Genomic DNA, 17,431 nt, shown 5'->3' with positions numbered 1-17,431 from the left:
ATTGGGCCTGAACACACTGGTGGCGCCCTGCTGGGTGAAATCTCCCCACACTGGGGTCTCTGTGTACTGGGAAGATGTGCACACATGTCTAGAGACCGCTGCTGCACTACAACTGTCCCCATAAGCAATGGAAAAGACTGAGATCTAGTGTCACAGTGTCTACAACTTGATTCTCTAAAATATCACTACTTTATATTCAAATAGTACATATACTTTCAGGATGTGGTTTGAAATCTAAGGGAAAAAACACGAGAGAATTGGAAAAATGATGCATGTCCAAACCCTGGAAGTCTAATTGTTAACAGTTTACAACTTCTGGTATTATTTCCCAACAGTTGAGTACACAAATATCCAAAATTATTAGAAAGGTCCGCAAATCAGATAATTATTAAAACAAGTGAACTTTAAAAAACAGACTTTGCTATTTGTTTCAAATGAGAAGTATTATCTTCAAATTTCAACTCATTAATACTGATTTCAATACTTTTAGGATCAATAAGGCCTATTTTATATAAAAAGTTTCTACTTAAGATATTTTTCAAATGCTTTCTGCAGTTCCTTGCTTTCCTCTTGAGATATAAGTTCTCCTTTCCATCAACTCCTGTCATTTTTGTCATCAAATGGCTCAGTTGTCAGATATCATTCAGATCCAGCTGATTCCAGTACGTCTGGCATGGAACCCAAAACAGCTTATGAAGCTTCCATTTGCCAGCTCTTTGAGCATTTGATGACATCATCATTCCGACAATCATTTCTTGCATTCTGGCTTCAACCTTTCTGTCATGAAAAATTACCTCAACTATACAAATGAAGGCCTCAGGGATGTCCCTTACAGAACTGATGGGGTCAGAAATCCAAAACTGGCCTTTCTAAGACACGAAGGAAGAAGATATTCACCCAACTTCTCCACAAAGATAATTTCTGCCAACACTCGGTGAATTCACGGAGACCAAGTGAGGTGCACAGACTGCACTAGAAATCACTACGCTAGTGTTGTTAAGATGTAGAGACCTACTGCACCTCACTGCATGAAGCCGACAGCCTTATCACACTACAACTTCACTGCAACACTGAGGATGGCCGTCACCAAAAGAAATGCAAGCTGCAAGTGCTCAGAGAATCCCAGCATGGGAAGCAAAGACCAGGGAGTCTCTCCCGCTCTGGGCAAGGCTCCATGTACAAGCTTGCACATTTTTTGCCATGTCCAAACCTTTCAGAAACCTAAAACTTTCTTAGATGAGGATCTGACATAAAAAAGTGAGTTAGCTATTCTTTTGGTGTAAATAGCTTTTATTATGTTTAGATATGGGCCTGGATTACAAGCTGGTATAACTACTCTGGAAATCAGTCTGGAGGTTCCTCAGAAAATTGGACATTGAACTACCTGAGGACCCAGCTATGCCTCTCCTGGGCATATACCTGAAAGATGCTCCAACATATAACAAAGACTCATGCTCCACCATGTTCATAGCAGCCTTATTTATAATAGCCAGAATCTAGAAACAACCCAGATGTCCTTCAACAGAGGAATGGATACAGAAAATGTGGTACATTTACACCATGGAGTACTACTCAGCTATTAAAAACAATGAAAACAATAACTTCATGAAATTCTTAGGCAAATGGATGGAACTAGAGAATATCATTCTGAGTGTGGTAACCCAGTCACAAAAGAATACACATGGTATGCACTCACTGATAATTGGATATTAAGCAAAAAGCTCAAAATATCCACAATACAACAAAAGTGTGGATGCTTCAATACCTCTTAGATGGGGGAACAAAATACAGGAGGAAATATGGAGACAAAGTGTGGAGCAGAGACTGAAGGAAAGGCCATACAGAGACTGCCACACATGGGGATTCATCCCACATGCAGTCACCAAACCCAGTCACTATTGGGCATGACAAGAGGTGCATGCTGACAGGAGCCTGATATAGCTGTCTCCTGAGAGGCTGTGCCAGAACCTGACCAATACAGAGGTGGACACTCTCAGCCAACCTGAGAATGAGAACCCCTATGGAGGAGTTAGAGAAAGGACTGAGGTAGCTCAGGTTTACAACCTCATAGGAAGAATAACAATATCAACCGACAAGACCCCCCCCCCCAGAGCTCCCAGGGACTAAACCACCAACCAAAGAGTACACATGGAGCGATCTATGGCTCCAGCCACATATGTAGCAGAGGATGGCCTGTCAGGTATCAATGGGAGGAGAGGCACTTGGTCCTGCGAAGGCTCGATGCTCCAGTGTAGGGGAATGTCAGGGCAGGGAGGTGGGAAAGAGTTGGTGGGTGGGGGAGCACCATCATGGAGGCAGGGGGTGGGGGTATAGAATAGAGGGTTTCTAGAGGGGAAAAAGGGAAAGAGGATAACATCTGAAATGTAAATAAAGACAAATAACGCTATAAAAATGGGGTTCAGAGCTAAACAAAGAATTCACAGCTGAGGAATGCCTAATGGCTGAGAAACACCTAAAGAAATATTCAACATCTTTAGTCATAAGGGAAATGAAAATCAAAACAACCCTGAGATTTCACCTCACACCAGTGAGAATGGCTAAGATCAAAAACTCAGGCAACAGCAGATGCTGGCGAGGATGTGGAGAAAGAGGAGCACTCCTCCATTGTTGGTGGGACTGCAGACTGGTACAACCACTCTGGAAATCTCAATCTGGAGGTTCCTCAGAAAATTGGACATTGAACTGCCTGAGGACCCAGCTATACCTCTTTTGGGCATATACCCAAAACATGCCCCAACATATAACAAAGACACGTGCTCCACTATGTTCATAGCAGCCTTATTTATAATAGCCAGAAGCTGGAAAGAACCCAGATGCCCTTCAACAGAGGAATGGATACAGAAAATGTGGTACATCTACACATTGAAAGACTACTCAGCTATCAAAAACAATGACTTTATGAAATTCATAGGCAAATGGTTGGAACTGGAAAATATCATCCTGTGTGAGGTAACCCAATCACAGAAAAACACACATGGTATGCACTCATTGATAAGTGGATATTAGCCCAAATGCTCGAATTACCCTAGATGCACAGAACACATGAAACTCAAGAAGGATGACCAAAATGTAAATGCTTCACTTCTTCTTTAAAAGGGGAACAAGAATACCCTTGGGAGGGAATAGGGAGGCAAAGTGTAGAACAGAGGCAGAAGGAACACCCATTCAGAGCCTGCCCCACATGTGGCCCATACATATACAGTCACCAAACTAGGTAAGATGGATGAAGCAAAGAAGTGCAGGCTGACAGGAACCGGATGTAGATCTCTCCTGAGAGACACACCCAGAATACAGCAAATACAGAGGTGAATGCCAGCAGCAAACCACTGAACTGAGAACGGGATCCCCATTGAAGGAATCAGAGAAAGGACTGGAAGAGCTTGAAGGGGCTCGAGACCCCATATGAACAACAATGCCAACCAACCAGAGCTTCCAGGGACTAAGCCACTACCCAAAGACTATACATGGACTGACCCTGGACTCTGACCTCATAGGTAGCAATGAATATCCTAGTAAGAGCACCAGTGGAAGGGAAAGTCCTTGGTCCTGCCAAGACTGAACCTCCAGTGAATGTGATTGTTGGGGAGAGGGCGGTAATGGGGTGAGGATGGGGAGGGGAACATCCATATAGAAGGGGAGGGGGAGGGGTTAGGGGGATGTTGGCCCAGAAACCAGGAAAGGGAATAACATTTGAAATGTAAATAAGAAATACCCAAGTTCATAAAGATGGAAAAAAATAAAATAAAATAAGAACTAGAAAAAAAATGAAATGTAGATAAAGAAAATACCAAATTAAAAAATGGAAGACAAATGAAGAAAAAAATGTAGGGAAAAAAGTGTGGAGCAGAGACTGAAGGAAAGGCCATGTAGAGACTGCCCCAACTAGGGATCCATCCCATATGTAGCCACCAACCCCAGACACTATTGCTGATGCCAAGAAGTGATTGCTGACAGGAACCTGGTACAGCTGAACCCTGAGAGACTCTGCTAGAGCCTGACAAATACAGATGCAGATGCTCACAGCCAACCATTTGACTAAGCATGGGGACCAATTAAGAAGTTAGGAGGACTGAAGGAGCTGAAGGGGTTTGCAACTTCATAGGAAGAACAACAATATCAACCAACAAGACCCCCCCAACCCCAGAGTTCCCAGGGACTAAACTACCAACCAAAGAGTACACATGAAGGGACCCATGGCTCCAGCTTCATGTAGCAGAGAATTACCTTATCTGGAATCAGTGGGAGGAGAGGCCCTTGGTTCTGCGGAGACTAGATGCCTAAGCTTAGGAGAATGCTAGGGCAGTAAGGTGGGAGTAGGTGGGTGGGAGAGCACCCTTATAGAAACAGGGAGTGGGGGGATGGGAAGGGGTTTGAAGAGGGGAAACTGCGAAGAGGGATAAAATTAGAAATGTAAATAAGTAAAATAACCAATAAAAGAAGATCAAAACAGTGGGTGAAGAGTAAGAAGCCTTAATATGCTAGTTCTGTGCCCTTGGGCAAGAAGATGTCCTTGAATTCCACATACCTTATTTATGAAATGAAATGATGGATATTTGGTCATCTCTAGCTGACCTAACCTGATTATATTTTTATTGGATACTTAAGACATCAGTTATGACTAATGCCTTTGTGTGTGGTGGAACAATCGATGTGGTTCAATGACCTCTGGTCACTACAGAGGGATCCCATTCTAATCTGTATTTAAACTGTATCCAGCATTTAATTAACTCTTTTTCAAGGGCAATTTTAATATTTCCAAAGAAACCCATTAAATATAATGAGAACAAAGAATATAATTTTAAAAGCAGTCATTATTAGTTGATACCAGGTTGTTAATTCAAAAGGAATACTTTATACATTATTATTTAGAAGGTTTCTCTTTAAATGAATATTCTTTATCTAAAAGTGGACCACATATCATAGCATGTGGTTTCCATGGTAACTAACCCATTTTAAAAATATGCAGAAAACTACAGATACACTGTATAATTCTTCTAGGAATGAATCACTATAAATCACCTTGTTTCAGCTTGTATTATTGTGTTTTAAACTTCCTTTTTCCATGATCAATATGAAGATGACTTATCTATGGTTTAGTTACCAGTATATTTGTACTTTGTAACATGAACAATTTTAGAATTATAATGGAAAAAGAAATCTAGAAATCTTTTAAATTATTAAGGTTTGTCTTTAATTGAAATGACATTCACTTATATTTTTCTACATTAAATCATATTAATAGATATTCATTTTAACTTATAGAACACACAAATAGTAAGTACATTATTGATATCACTGTAAAAGAAACCACTGTTGGATACAAATAAAATGAGACTTTCCCCTCAGTGTATGTATGGCAAAATATAAGGAGGATTTTTTTTTCACCACTTCCATTTGGAAAAATCTATATGATCCAGGATGGTATTAGAATAATATGGAATTTTCCCCACTGGCTTTTTAAAAAATGTAGTAGTTAGGAAAGCACAGAGGGATATAGCAGTTAGTGACAGAGCTTAACTAAAGAAAGCAGATCATTATAATGTGTGCTTTTATCAGTTATCTTCCCTAAATGTCATGTTTCCTTTGCAAAGAAAATGAAATGTAAAAAGTCTTTCCAACCAGTCGTCTACTGCCTGGAAAAAACTTTGTGCACTGCAGCAAAATCCTCTTAACACTTAAAACCCACTTAATTCTCCTCTACTCTGCCTGCCTATACAAGCAGCTGGTCTGTCCGGAAGACCTGAGTGTGGTGTGTACATAGCTGGAGCAGCAGGCGGCCACTGCAGTGGCTGCCACTCAAGGAGGAGGAGGTGGGAGCAGGCAGGGTGACAGTTCAGCAGCTGCCTCACGTAGTTTGGGTTTTCCAGCCAATGAGGTTGGTGTGACCCAAAGAATTAAAAGCTTTTGAATACAGGAAATGACATTAATAGAAACTGGTGATGTAACACTACTTCAATCACTTAGTATAGATACAAAATATCTTTTATTCCTGGCATAGACTACCATTTGATTTTACTACATAATAATTTTTTCACAGTCAGTTCAGAGAACAGAATGTAATGGAAGGTAGAAAAGCATTTGGAAATTAGCTAAATTCTGAACCCGGCCTGGTTTAAACTGTTACTTCAAGATATTTTATTAGAATTCAGGCGCAGCAATAAAATGACATCATTAGAATATGGTAGATTGGTAACTCAGTGTTCTTTCATATGATTTATAGTGACTTAAACTTAGATCTCTCATAGTAGTTTTGTTCTCTGATTTGAAAAAATTATATTCTAAAAAAAAAATCACAATGAATTGTGTGCTCATTAATATGAAGTATACTACTACATTTTGTGTGAATGCTCAAAGATTCAATGTTCCTGCACCTGATATTGGAAAATATGAAATTTACAAAAAACATGCCAACATGTTTTATACTCAGCCCCATATCACAAATTTATACCAAAATGAGAGTTAGGGAGAAAAGTGATGGCTTTTCTCACTGTGAATAGAATCACGTATTCAACCTCTTTCCCTTTTTACTGTGGCTACCAGCACACTCACAGGTGAACCTTACATTTAGCCACAGAATTTTTACAAGTGTAGATTTTCTAATGTGACTAACATCATCTATGGTTTAACAATTATTTTTGATCATAAAGTATGAATTTGTTTTAAAATGTTGCTATAAGCAACTTTTGAAAGTAGCATGTATATTTTAAAAGGTCAAACTTTTTGATAGAAAAAGGCTAAGTCCAAAGACTGTCAGTAAGTAGGCAAACTAATAAGGTCCAGGTTACACAAATTGTTCAATTAGCCCTTTAAAAACGTTCAAAGAGTTATATTCATGCTTAATTCATTGCAGTATACATATCCAAATTATCAACGGGAATTTATACTTGTGCCCATGCATGCAAATTAATAGAAAATGTAATGCTGTCAAAATATAATAGGTAGAACTTCTTTGTGTAATCAATAAAGCAAAATTAAGATGATTTACCTACTCACTACATAGAAGTTGTTTTATCATGATTACAATCACGATTGTCCATTTAAGAAATTAACAACATTCAGTATGCCAATGTCATGCAAAACCCATAGTACACATGTAAGTGACATGTTTGACGTATTTTTAGGCATTGCTAAATAACTTTCTCCTGAGGGTGCTCACAGAGGTTGCCAGTTCCCCTGACTTAGCAAGCAGTCTATCCTGAAACAGGTCACATGGACCTTCTAAGGTGGTAACACCACCTCTGGGGTGAGTCGCTAAGGCTCCATAAACTGCCTTTTGGTATTCACGTACACTTCCCATTCAGGCCAACCAGGGACAAGGATAGGACATCTCTAAAAGGTCATCACCCTAAATGGACAACCAACAACCACAAGTCAATGAAATGTGTGTTTTATTTTTCTTCCAGGTCAACATTGTGAATTCATTATGTGCTAATACTTTGCTTTAGCAAAGTCATAATTGCATATAGAACTACCATACTAGAAAAATCTTTGTAAGATGATACTTATAAATTTTCTTTATATTAAAATGTGATTCAGTCAATTAAACTGTTCTCTAATTTCAGTAAAAGAGTGTTGGTTAGCAAAAAATATTCGAATAAATCATGGTGTTGATTTCCACCAATCTGGATGTTTTTCTATAACATGATCTTAGACAAATTCAGACTAAACATGTTAAACAAGGGTGACAAAATTTGATGTACATTTTAGCAAGCATAATTATCACATAATAATATATCTGTTGTAAAAAGTATGAAAAATGATGCCTACACACAGAATAATTAACTAATAAGATGAGGGTGGTGACTGACTGTCCTTCAATGTATTACAATTGATATCCTTATACAGAAATGGGGAGTTACTAGGATAAAATGTAATGTGTTAGAATTATAATCATATTCACCAAAAGAATGTCCCTAACCGGCAAGGCTCACGCAGAGAAGGATAACTGTGCAGTCGTGATTGTCTTTCAGTATATAATATACTACTTATTTGGAAAAAGCTGAAATGATTTATTCTTTAACATCACCTTCAGTCTCGGGATCTGATGGACGAGAGCGGCAAACAAAGCCATGGTGTCCGAAACAGACACTGCAGTGGTGTTCTGCCAGCCAAACACTGCAAAGGGTCCTTGCTACAAAATGGCCTCCAATGCTAAACTGGATGACCCAAATGCTAGCTTAAAACCAAGTCTCTCTGGGAATAAAAAAATTAAACAATCTAATATTTAAAATATATGTGGTTTTTTCTGCATTAAATACCATGGTGAGTTTTTTTATTTTCTATTTTAAAAAACATCAAGCCATTTTGTGTATTTTTAATTTGTGAATGGAATTCAGTAACCCCAAGGTATCATATATTAAATTTTTAGGCCACAATCATAAAAAGACATAATATAAAACTTAAGGAGCTACCTGAAGGATACTGAGTTAATATCCTCAGGAAAGCACTATCCAGACACATTTTTAGTATTTTGGTAGACGATAAGATTTTTAAAAATGTGGTTATTAGTAAAAGTTCTTTAAAATTCTATACTAACATAGCTAGGTAACAATGTGTACCAAAGTCTTTGCACTTTGCTTAAGAATGAATGACTCCAAGTCTGCGCTGCTTACTGGCTCTCCCAGGACAGCAATCCCAATCAGTAAAATGCTTAAGAAAAACACAAAGTATGTGACTTCTCCTAAAGCAAAGTGCCTCAACGGTCAGAGTCTTCACAGTGACCACTCTGATGAGCATAAACGCAGTTAACAGCCATATTGCACCATTCCTATGGTTGAATTACACATAATAGTTCTGAAATTTCCCTTTTGTTATGATCAGATGAACCGCGCCCTACATGGCAGATACGGCATATGCAGAATCAGAAAGATTTCCTATAAATTTGGTCTCTAGTGTGTCGGCTTTCCACCACAGCATCAAAATAGTCAGCAATTAAGCAAACCAATGGATTTTATTGTATCTATTATGCAATTTTTCTATGCAAACAGATCTTATGCTGACCCAGACCTCATATCCCTTATCATGGGAGGACAATGGTAAGGTTAACATTATGTCTGAAGGAGAACGTAAGTTTGAAAATAGTCTTTAAAAAAATCAAATGACCAAAAATTAAAAAAACAACAGCATATATTTTCTAAAAGTTCTAATGAGGTTAATAGCAAAAATATAACGAATGCTGTAGAAACCACATGATTAGTCTCGGACCATGCGCATTATAACAATCCCCTGTTAGTAGGCATATAACCATACAGCAATCGAAACATACGCTCCCGAAAAATGTATATTATTGACAGAAAATCTGATCATGTATACTCCTATTGTACCAATTACTCTCTGAAACAAGACAAACCAAGGTCAAATGAAAAAGAACCAACTCCCATTTTTGCCTTACCGCCAGCTGCTCTCCACTCAAAACTTAACATCTTCTTTAATTAGAAATGTTGTGATGTTTGGGTAATTACAGAATTGCTTAAACACAAGATTTATTTTGCCATTTGGAAATTCTATTAGTTTAGAAGGAGGGATAACCAGGGCTTAACTCTAGTGTGGTTAGCATGCTTGGATTTCAATGGCAAAAGAGGTCTTTAGACCTACTAGATGATATGGTTTTATTAGGAAAGAAAATTATCTTTCTATTGTTGTCAATTGCTCCTAAATTTTTCTTTAATAAAATTTCACAGCAATCTGCTCAAGAGGATATACTAAAGGCCCTTGATTATATAGACCCTAAAGAATGTATTGTACCACAAAGATACATACCCAATAAGATTTTTTCATCTGAAATTTATAAAGATAATTCTCCATGCTGACACTGCACATTTCATCCATAAGTTTGAAGAGTCAAATGCTACCACAGCTGGAGGTTATTCTGCCAAATGGCTTCCAACAGGGACTACAGAGATGGGGGCTAGGAGGCATGTGTGTGTGTGTGCAGGAAAAAGCCAGACCTGATGGGAAAGAGCACTTCTCTGGAGTCATTTTTATCAATTACCATCCAAATAAGGTAATCGAACAGAGAGGAAATCATGGAGGAAATCATGGAGAAAAACAACAATAGGAAGGAGAGGCGAATATTAAAGCAGCTACTTGATTGCCTTCAGAGATTAAAACAAAACGCCAGGGTGAGGCTAATATATTTCTTAGGGATTTTCTAAGGCTGAGGGGAGGGGTAAGGGGCATACCTTTAAAAAAAATCATGAAAGGAACTGAGACAAGATTATAAGGGGACCAAGTTATAGCGCGCCATGGGATTTTTAATCTGGCTACCTGTGGTTTCTGTAGTTAAAGCCCTTATTCATCCTCCAAACGGGGGTGGGGCGGGGAGAACAAAAATCACATTTATATGTCAGTTTTGCAAATGATCAAACAGCGTGCATCAAGAAGAATAAGAAAACATGAAACGCTGATGACTTTTTAAGATAGACACCCGTTTTAATAAATATTATTGATAATTACCTGTGCGTCTCGTTTCTTGGACTCTTGAATTTGATTTTCGTGCTCCATATTGGCAGCGCGAAGCTGATTCTCCAGGTTTTCAACTTCCCGTTCATGGTCTCGGACTAGGCTATCCTTCTCTGCGTTATGCTGCTGTAATAGGTGCGTCTTCTCCTGTTCATGCTCCAGCTTCAGCTCTACTATCTGATTGGACAATGAGGAGGACAGTTCATCAACAGAACATCCTTGTCGTCATGACAACTCATGTACAGCTTAATTTTTCTCTAATTTGTCCAAGTTGAAATTTTTATTTTTGCGTCATTATTACCTCACCCTTAAAACATTCAATTGATGGGGAGCATTTTATCTAAAACAACTAATATCCAAGATACGTGGCATATTCAGGAAATCCTGTGCAATCTGTTGACACTGATGTCTGAACATTGAAAACAATTTCTGTTGAATAGTAGGTATTTCCTCCCCAAGAACTGGGTGTTACTGATCAGCAATGGTTGTAAACGGTTAATAGTCAGTACGCCTTGCTTTCTGCTTGAATATATACAATGTAAAAAGCAACAATTAAGTCGATCAGTTCCCTTTATGATTTCCCAATAAAAGATCTGAGCTAAATGCGCATCTGGATTATTGTATATACAGTTGTCTCTTAAAAATAAAATGATAAACTTCAAAGCTCTATTATCTCGTTGTCAGCCACGGTACACCAACATAAACAGATGTTATGTCTTCCAGAAGGGCACCTGCTGTGCCGCGAGCCTGCGCCATCATTTCATAAAAAGCGTTCTATTCTCAGGGTCCTTTCCCAGTCCACTCCACACTGGAGACTGTGACCTTGGCCAGTCTTAGCCTCTCCCTGCTAGACTGAATGGCAGCCTGAGACCAAGGGCCTGGTTGCCGCAGCTTTGATACTAATCCTCCCAGACTGTGCACAATGGCACCCTACCTGGCCTGCAAACTATAGCCAGCCAGGCTGTCTTTGAAGCAGGTGATGAATAGGGACTGCAGGAAGCCAGCTTCCCCAGTGAACTGCAGGCCACACAGCTGCTAAGAACAGTCACTTGGATTTTTCTTCAGTTTTGGTGGATTTCAGGGTGGGGGGCTGTTATTTAGAATATGTTGTGTTATTTTCAGCGTGAGAATCCATCTTCAAAAAAGCTAACAGTAGGAGTCTGCTCCAAATCGATCTTGTTTCCTGCAATGAATCACCAGACTACCTTATCTTAAAGCTATAGCAGCCATTTCTCCAGGAATGCACACGACACTAAACCTCAGAAGTAATCTCTCTATGAATTTTAAAACTTTCATTCCCTAATTGCAAATAAGAATCAAAAAATAAATCAAGTTTGCTTTTAGATTATAACATATGTTTTAAAATATTTTTATTGTGACTTTAGAGTTGGGAAACCAATAATAAATTTATAATTCTTCATAATTGTGTTATACTAGTTAGAAGAAATGTATGCTAATTCTTGAACATACCCACTTATGCCTATGTTACAACACTACATAAATAACATAGAAAACACATTTTGCATCAGATGTATTCTAGTCAATTTACTTAAAATTTGGGTGTTTGTCCCTATATTATTCCAATGTACCAGTAAAGAGAAAAAATAGTATGCATTTATTCACAATATATACCAGTACACCAGGTAGTAAAGAAAAGTCTTTTATTATTTAAAATAAATGTATGTTTTATTCTGTGATTTACACAACGATAATATTAATCCCAACAGAAGAGGGAAATTAAAAAGTGAGCATTATTAGAGCCGATTTTCGGCAGCTAACTGTATTAATTATTGAACTAGAATGTCTTTAGTTCTTCGACACATCATTACTTCTACTCAGTGTTATAGTATCAAGTATCGTTATAGTAAAGTTTAAAACATTAATCAAGGGGTTGGGGATTTAGCTCAGTGGTAGAGCGCTTGCCTAGCAAGAGTAAGGCTCTGGGTTCGGTCCCCAGCTCTGAAGAAAGAAAAGAAAAAAAAATTAATCAAAATTATTTAAGCATGTTTTACACTAAGGAGAAGTAGAGGGAGGCATAGAACATTCTACTAGGGTCTTTGAAAACTTAAAAATTGGGAAAATGGGTATGACTTAAAATTGATAGAAAGCAAAATATTTATTAATAACCAAATAACCTGAGGCTACACTGGAAGAATTATAGAATATTCCCTTGAAAGGACATGCCAAGAAACAGCATAAGGCCACTAGTAATGAATGACGTCCAACTGTTTATGTCCCTTTATTGTATAAGCTTCATACATATATACAATATATTGTGATTATGTTCACCCCATTACTCAGGTATGCTCCATTCCCTTCCTTCTGAACATTGTCTTCTTCCCACCTAGTTCCCCAGTGGCTGCATTAGAGAAAATGATATCACTTCCTTCAGCAACCATTTGTAGTCGATTGCTCCCCAGGAGCTAGGCAACTCCATAGGTACCTCTCTGTTCAGGATGAAAAGTTGGAGGGCTAGCTTTGTACATGCAGGCTGCTGTGTGTGTGTGTGTGTGTGTGTGTGTGTGTGTGTGTGTGCGCGCGCGCGTGTGTCTGTCTGTCTGTCTGTCTGTCTGTGTTTTCCATGGGCAGGAATATACACACTTTATACTACAGATCAAGCCAAAAGCTACAGTTGTTGAGGGCATGAGCCCAAGGAAGCAACACACTGCTATAGTCTCCCTGATTGAACGTGCAGTCAGACAGCCATCTAAATGTTTATACCATAGACTGATGCAACTTTGGTCTGAAACAGGGAGCGTTTTGTAGAGGGTGGCAGTTAAAACTTACATGCCATTAGAGTTCGAGAAGAGTAACTAAACAATACCTAGTCTTGAATAAGACAACCGTGTCATCCCTACATTCCCACCCCTGAGGCCTGGGGCAGAAGAGAGGCTGAAAAAAAGTCCGGAGGCAGAGGATGGAGAAGATTGCCATGAAACACTACTGTCTCAGGATGACGTTGCTGAATTCGTCTACAGTCTAGTGACGGTCTGCTCCCATATAACCTCAACGCCTTTCTAACCTCAGTGATCAGAAGGGTTCTGATAGCCTGTTCAATTATTCTGCATTGGTCAAATGTGTTTCATCACTTAAAAAAACAAACAAGAAAAGAATTACTAGAATTTCAACTGTAAAAATAGATGCTAATGAATTGTTAGTATAATATTTTTCCCAGTGAGTCTTCTTAAGGAATAACTATCTAGGTTAGTGAATCCTAGTAAATGCAAGAGCCGAGGCCTGTCCGCTCACTTACAGACTATGCAGCTTACTTCTAAATGTTCTAAGCCTCTTCTGGATTCAGCCTAGGTTTCTTCACTGTCAGATTTTCCTGTCTTCTCCAGATAAATGCAGAGTCCACAGGAAAAGCCCAAATGTTCTGGGGATATTTTGAAGATAATATTTAGAATCACGAAGAACACCGCTGAGGTGGAACTGTGTTAGAAACCGAACCTTGGCTAAACCCTGGTCCTTTCGTATCAATCGAATGGGAAAGAGTGGTCCTTCACTGTTTTAGTGTGGTCCTTTACTCAGGAGCACAGTGCTCAGAGAAGCATTAAGCAGCGTCTTTCTTGTCTTGGACTCATGGACACTTTGGGTGGAGCAACAAAGTCTAAGAATTAATGTAAGTGAGGAGTTAGATTGTGGAAATACCCATGTTGTAAAATCAGATAACATCCACATGGCTAAACTCTGAGAGGTCAGTGAGACTCTGAGTCAAGGGCGATGGGGAGGTCCAGGCCTTTGTATATGCAAAGGGGCATAGGATGCGCAGTGACAAAGACTGGCCAAAGCAGTCCCCATGAAGAGCTAAGAAAGTTTCAAATTCCTAAGAGGCATGGGACAGCTAAAAACATGTTTGGACATCTATAAAATGAGAGTTAAAGCATGATTCATGGTTAAGAGCTCTCCCTGCTCCTCCACAAGACCTGGGTTCCATCTCAGCCTGCATAAGTGTGGCTCACAAGCTCTTCTGTCTTCAGTGCAGGGAATTTCACATGCTCTCCTGGCTTCCATGGGACACCACCATCCACACATGACATACATTAACACAGACACCTATGTAAAAATAATAAAATTAAGTACTTATAAATGAAAAAATAAAAGAATTTAGCAAAGATCAAACAAATAAAACAAAAAGAGAAAAGAAGGCCCTTCATGCTTAAGGAGAAAATATACCTTGTAAGTCAAGAACAGCTATGGGGAAAGTTTAACAAGAGGATGAGTAGAATGAAAGAAGAACTCAAAACCCAGAAGATACGGAAAAAATTAAGTACAGGTCAGACAAACCCACCAGGAAACTAATGTAAATTAGAAGCAGCAGTGAGCGGCACCGATGAAAAATCCCACCAGGACACGAAGGGCCACAGAAAATCATGGCAAAGGTGCAGGGAAGAGTGGGAGGAGAGAAAGTGGAAAGAGAGAAACTATGCAGTGTGCAGGTATGAAAACTGAAGACTTCCCTGAAATAAACTCAGATCTCAGAAGTGCACACTGCACAGCAAGGAAAATGAATCACAACTGAGAAGAACAGCTCTGGGTTATCGCTAACGCAAACATGGCGACCTCAGACCAAACCATACAGTAAGAGCGGCAGGTAAGGTTTGAGAAACTGTGAGAGGAGTAGACAAGCTCAAAGTAATGTTTAGAGGTAAAGGCAATGTGAAACTGCACACAAAGCTTTGCGGGGGATGACAGTCGGAGAGCGTGGTGCCCAGAGAAGCCACCCTTTACATACTGTGATTGCTGGGCCAGCCACAAAGTGAGCACACTGTGAGCTCTTGCAAAGATGTTCAATGACGAGATCTCATCACACCCAAACTGCAATGAAACTGCTCTCTCTCTAACTGCAGGAAGGGTCACAGAACATATATTATCATATGTATACATTACAGACCTCAACAATGGACAGGTAAGTCCATAGATGGCAGACTGACGGACGCAGCAAAGAATTCTCCACAAGTTCACTTGAGGTTCTGTAGTAGGAAATATCTAATGTCCTCAAAAAAATTTAAAGCACCGTAAACTTGATGTGTCATAATCAGCACTCTTTTAACATCCTAAGAACTCATCCTTTATATGAAGAAATAGCTTTCTAAACTTCAATGATGTTTCAATTTCTTTTATTTTCCATCAAAATTCACAAAAAATTAAATTTTACATTTAAACAAAACTGGCAAGTATGGTATGGTCCTGTTCTACAAATCTGTTTTTATCTCTAACCTCCTTATTCTTAAATTTGTCAACCTCATGAAATTTATGTAGTGACATCATTAACAATGTCATTTCTGGAGCTTCTGAATGAAGTTAAGCTCCCATGTCAGGCTGCAACAGCTCCCATTGGAGGAATATTTCCATAGAGTGCTGCAAGAGAATTTTAACAAGGCATTCACTCTCTCTCTCCAAAGCAAGGGCTTCTGGGGTCTGCAAACTCACATAGATATGATGTTTAGGTGAAGAACCGAGATTTTCCAATTAACCAGACAACTAAAGCATGTTCACCAACTCTGGACTTTGCTCTAATGTTCTGCAAGTTGATCAGTTACTCCTCTCATTGGCTTTGTGTCTATCTTACTCCTGGAAAACCATGCTCTGTCTATTATCACTGGAGAACCTGTGGGGAGAGAGACCCTTCATCTGTAGGCTTGGCTGATCATTTTGCCTTACTTCAGACACTGGGTGTCCCATGTATTGAATGGCATTTTCTATCCCTACCATGCTGCTAACAGTAGGCAGCCCAGTTCCAAAGAAACCTCCTGCATTTGCCCACTGGAACACAGGAAGGCAAGGCAGCATGAGCTGCCTGATGGGATCAGCATTCCCACCAACAGCGAGGGCCTCTAGAGAAGGTAATATCATCATCTAGGCCTCTCCTGGGATAGGTTTCCTGGGCTAAATGGCAAACTACCCTGGTATTTTCATTTCCTCAATTTTATGACTCTCCCCCAACATTTTGCCAGGGAGTTCTAGTACTGCCATCACAGGTCAGCACAGCTGAAGAGCGGTGAAGCACATACTAAAATCTATCTAGAAGGGGTCTGTTGTCTCCTTCCACCATATGGGTCCTAGGGACTGGACTCAGGTAGTAGCTTTGGTGGCAAGAGCTTTTACTGCTAAGCTATCTCCCAACTCTATCTACATTTTTAAATGACAAATTAAAAGCAGTTAAATGGGTTCTGATCACCACACTAATAGTTCAAGGGATAGTCTACTTTAAGACGTTAGTCATTAAAAGACAGATTTTTTTCTATAGGGATTGCCAGGCGACATTTCAATACCATGCTACATTCTACTTGAGGGCTCTCTGTAGAAAACTTTCATTTCTTGCTCATAAAATTTAGTATTACGTTTATATTTCTGGAAGACATAGAATAAGGTCCACACCAAGCAGGTAGAACCTTTTTACTTTCCATTCCTGAGACACAGACCTATCATCATCATCTGGTTATAGCTCTGGGAAACTTGTATATGCAAAAGGTCACATCTAAAATGTTAAAATGAGCTACAACATTCTCTGGGGCACTAGACATTCAGCTCAAGTAGGGTAAAATTCACCGTGAGTTTGGCATGATTTCACTAGACTGGCTTTATGTCCTTACAAAAGGAGTTGGCATCTTTAAAAATAATTTTATGCTACAAAAAGTGCTACTTTTTTACCTAAGAAAATGACTTCCTTAAATGTGACTTTCCTTCAGAACATATAAACCCTCTCAGTGTCTTTGGAGTCAGAGTAAAAATACACTGTGATACAAAAATCTGTCAGTGTGATATAATTTTGTGACTGCTACAAAAATTCCTCCGGGGGAGAGTAAGTAATGTCTACCCTGTCTCCTATGGTCCCAGTGGCAAACTGGGGCACAATTCCATGAAAGTTCGCTCTGAAGAACCAAGGAATTTGTTGGGCTTCCTAATAAATGTAGATACAGGGGTGTGGGAACTCGTCCCCTAAAGG

The 17,431-nt window shown here is 39.2% G+C and overlaps 1 protein-coding gene across 5 annotated transcripts in view; it reads right to left on the bottom strand.

Moving 5' to 3' along the window:
* Cep112 (centrosomal protein 112) overlaps window positions 1–17,431 on the bottom strand; it is a 467,011-nt gene that overhangs the window by 232,011 nt on the left and 217,569 nt on the right. For all 5 annotated transcript variants that reach the window (NM_001105849.1, XM_087570857.1, XM_087570858.1 and 2 more), the window contains one exon: window positions 10,477–10,659. In NM_001105849.1, the coding sequence (NP_001099319.1) occupies window positions 10,477–10,659 (183 nt within the window). The remainder of the gene's footprint in view (window positions 1–10,476; window positions 10,660–17,431) is intronic.

This window comes from Rattus norvegicus, chromosome 10 (genome assembly GCF_021556685.1).
Source record: "Rattus norvegicus strain SHRSP/BbbUtx chromosome 10, alternate assembly SHRSP_T2T, whole genome shotgun sequence".
NCBI classification, from domain to species: Eukaryota; Metazoa; Chordata; class Mammalia; order Rodentia; family Muridae; genus Rattus; species Rattus norvegicus.
This window is presented reverse-complemented; position numbering and strand designations above follow the sequence as displayed.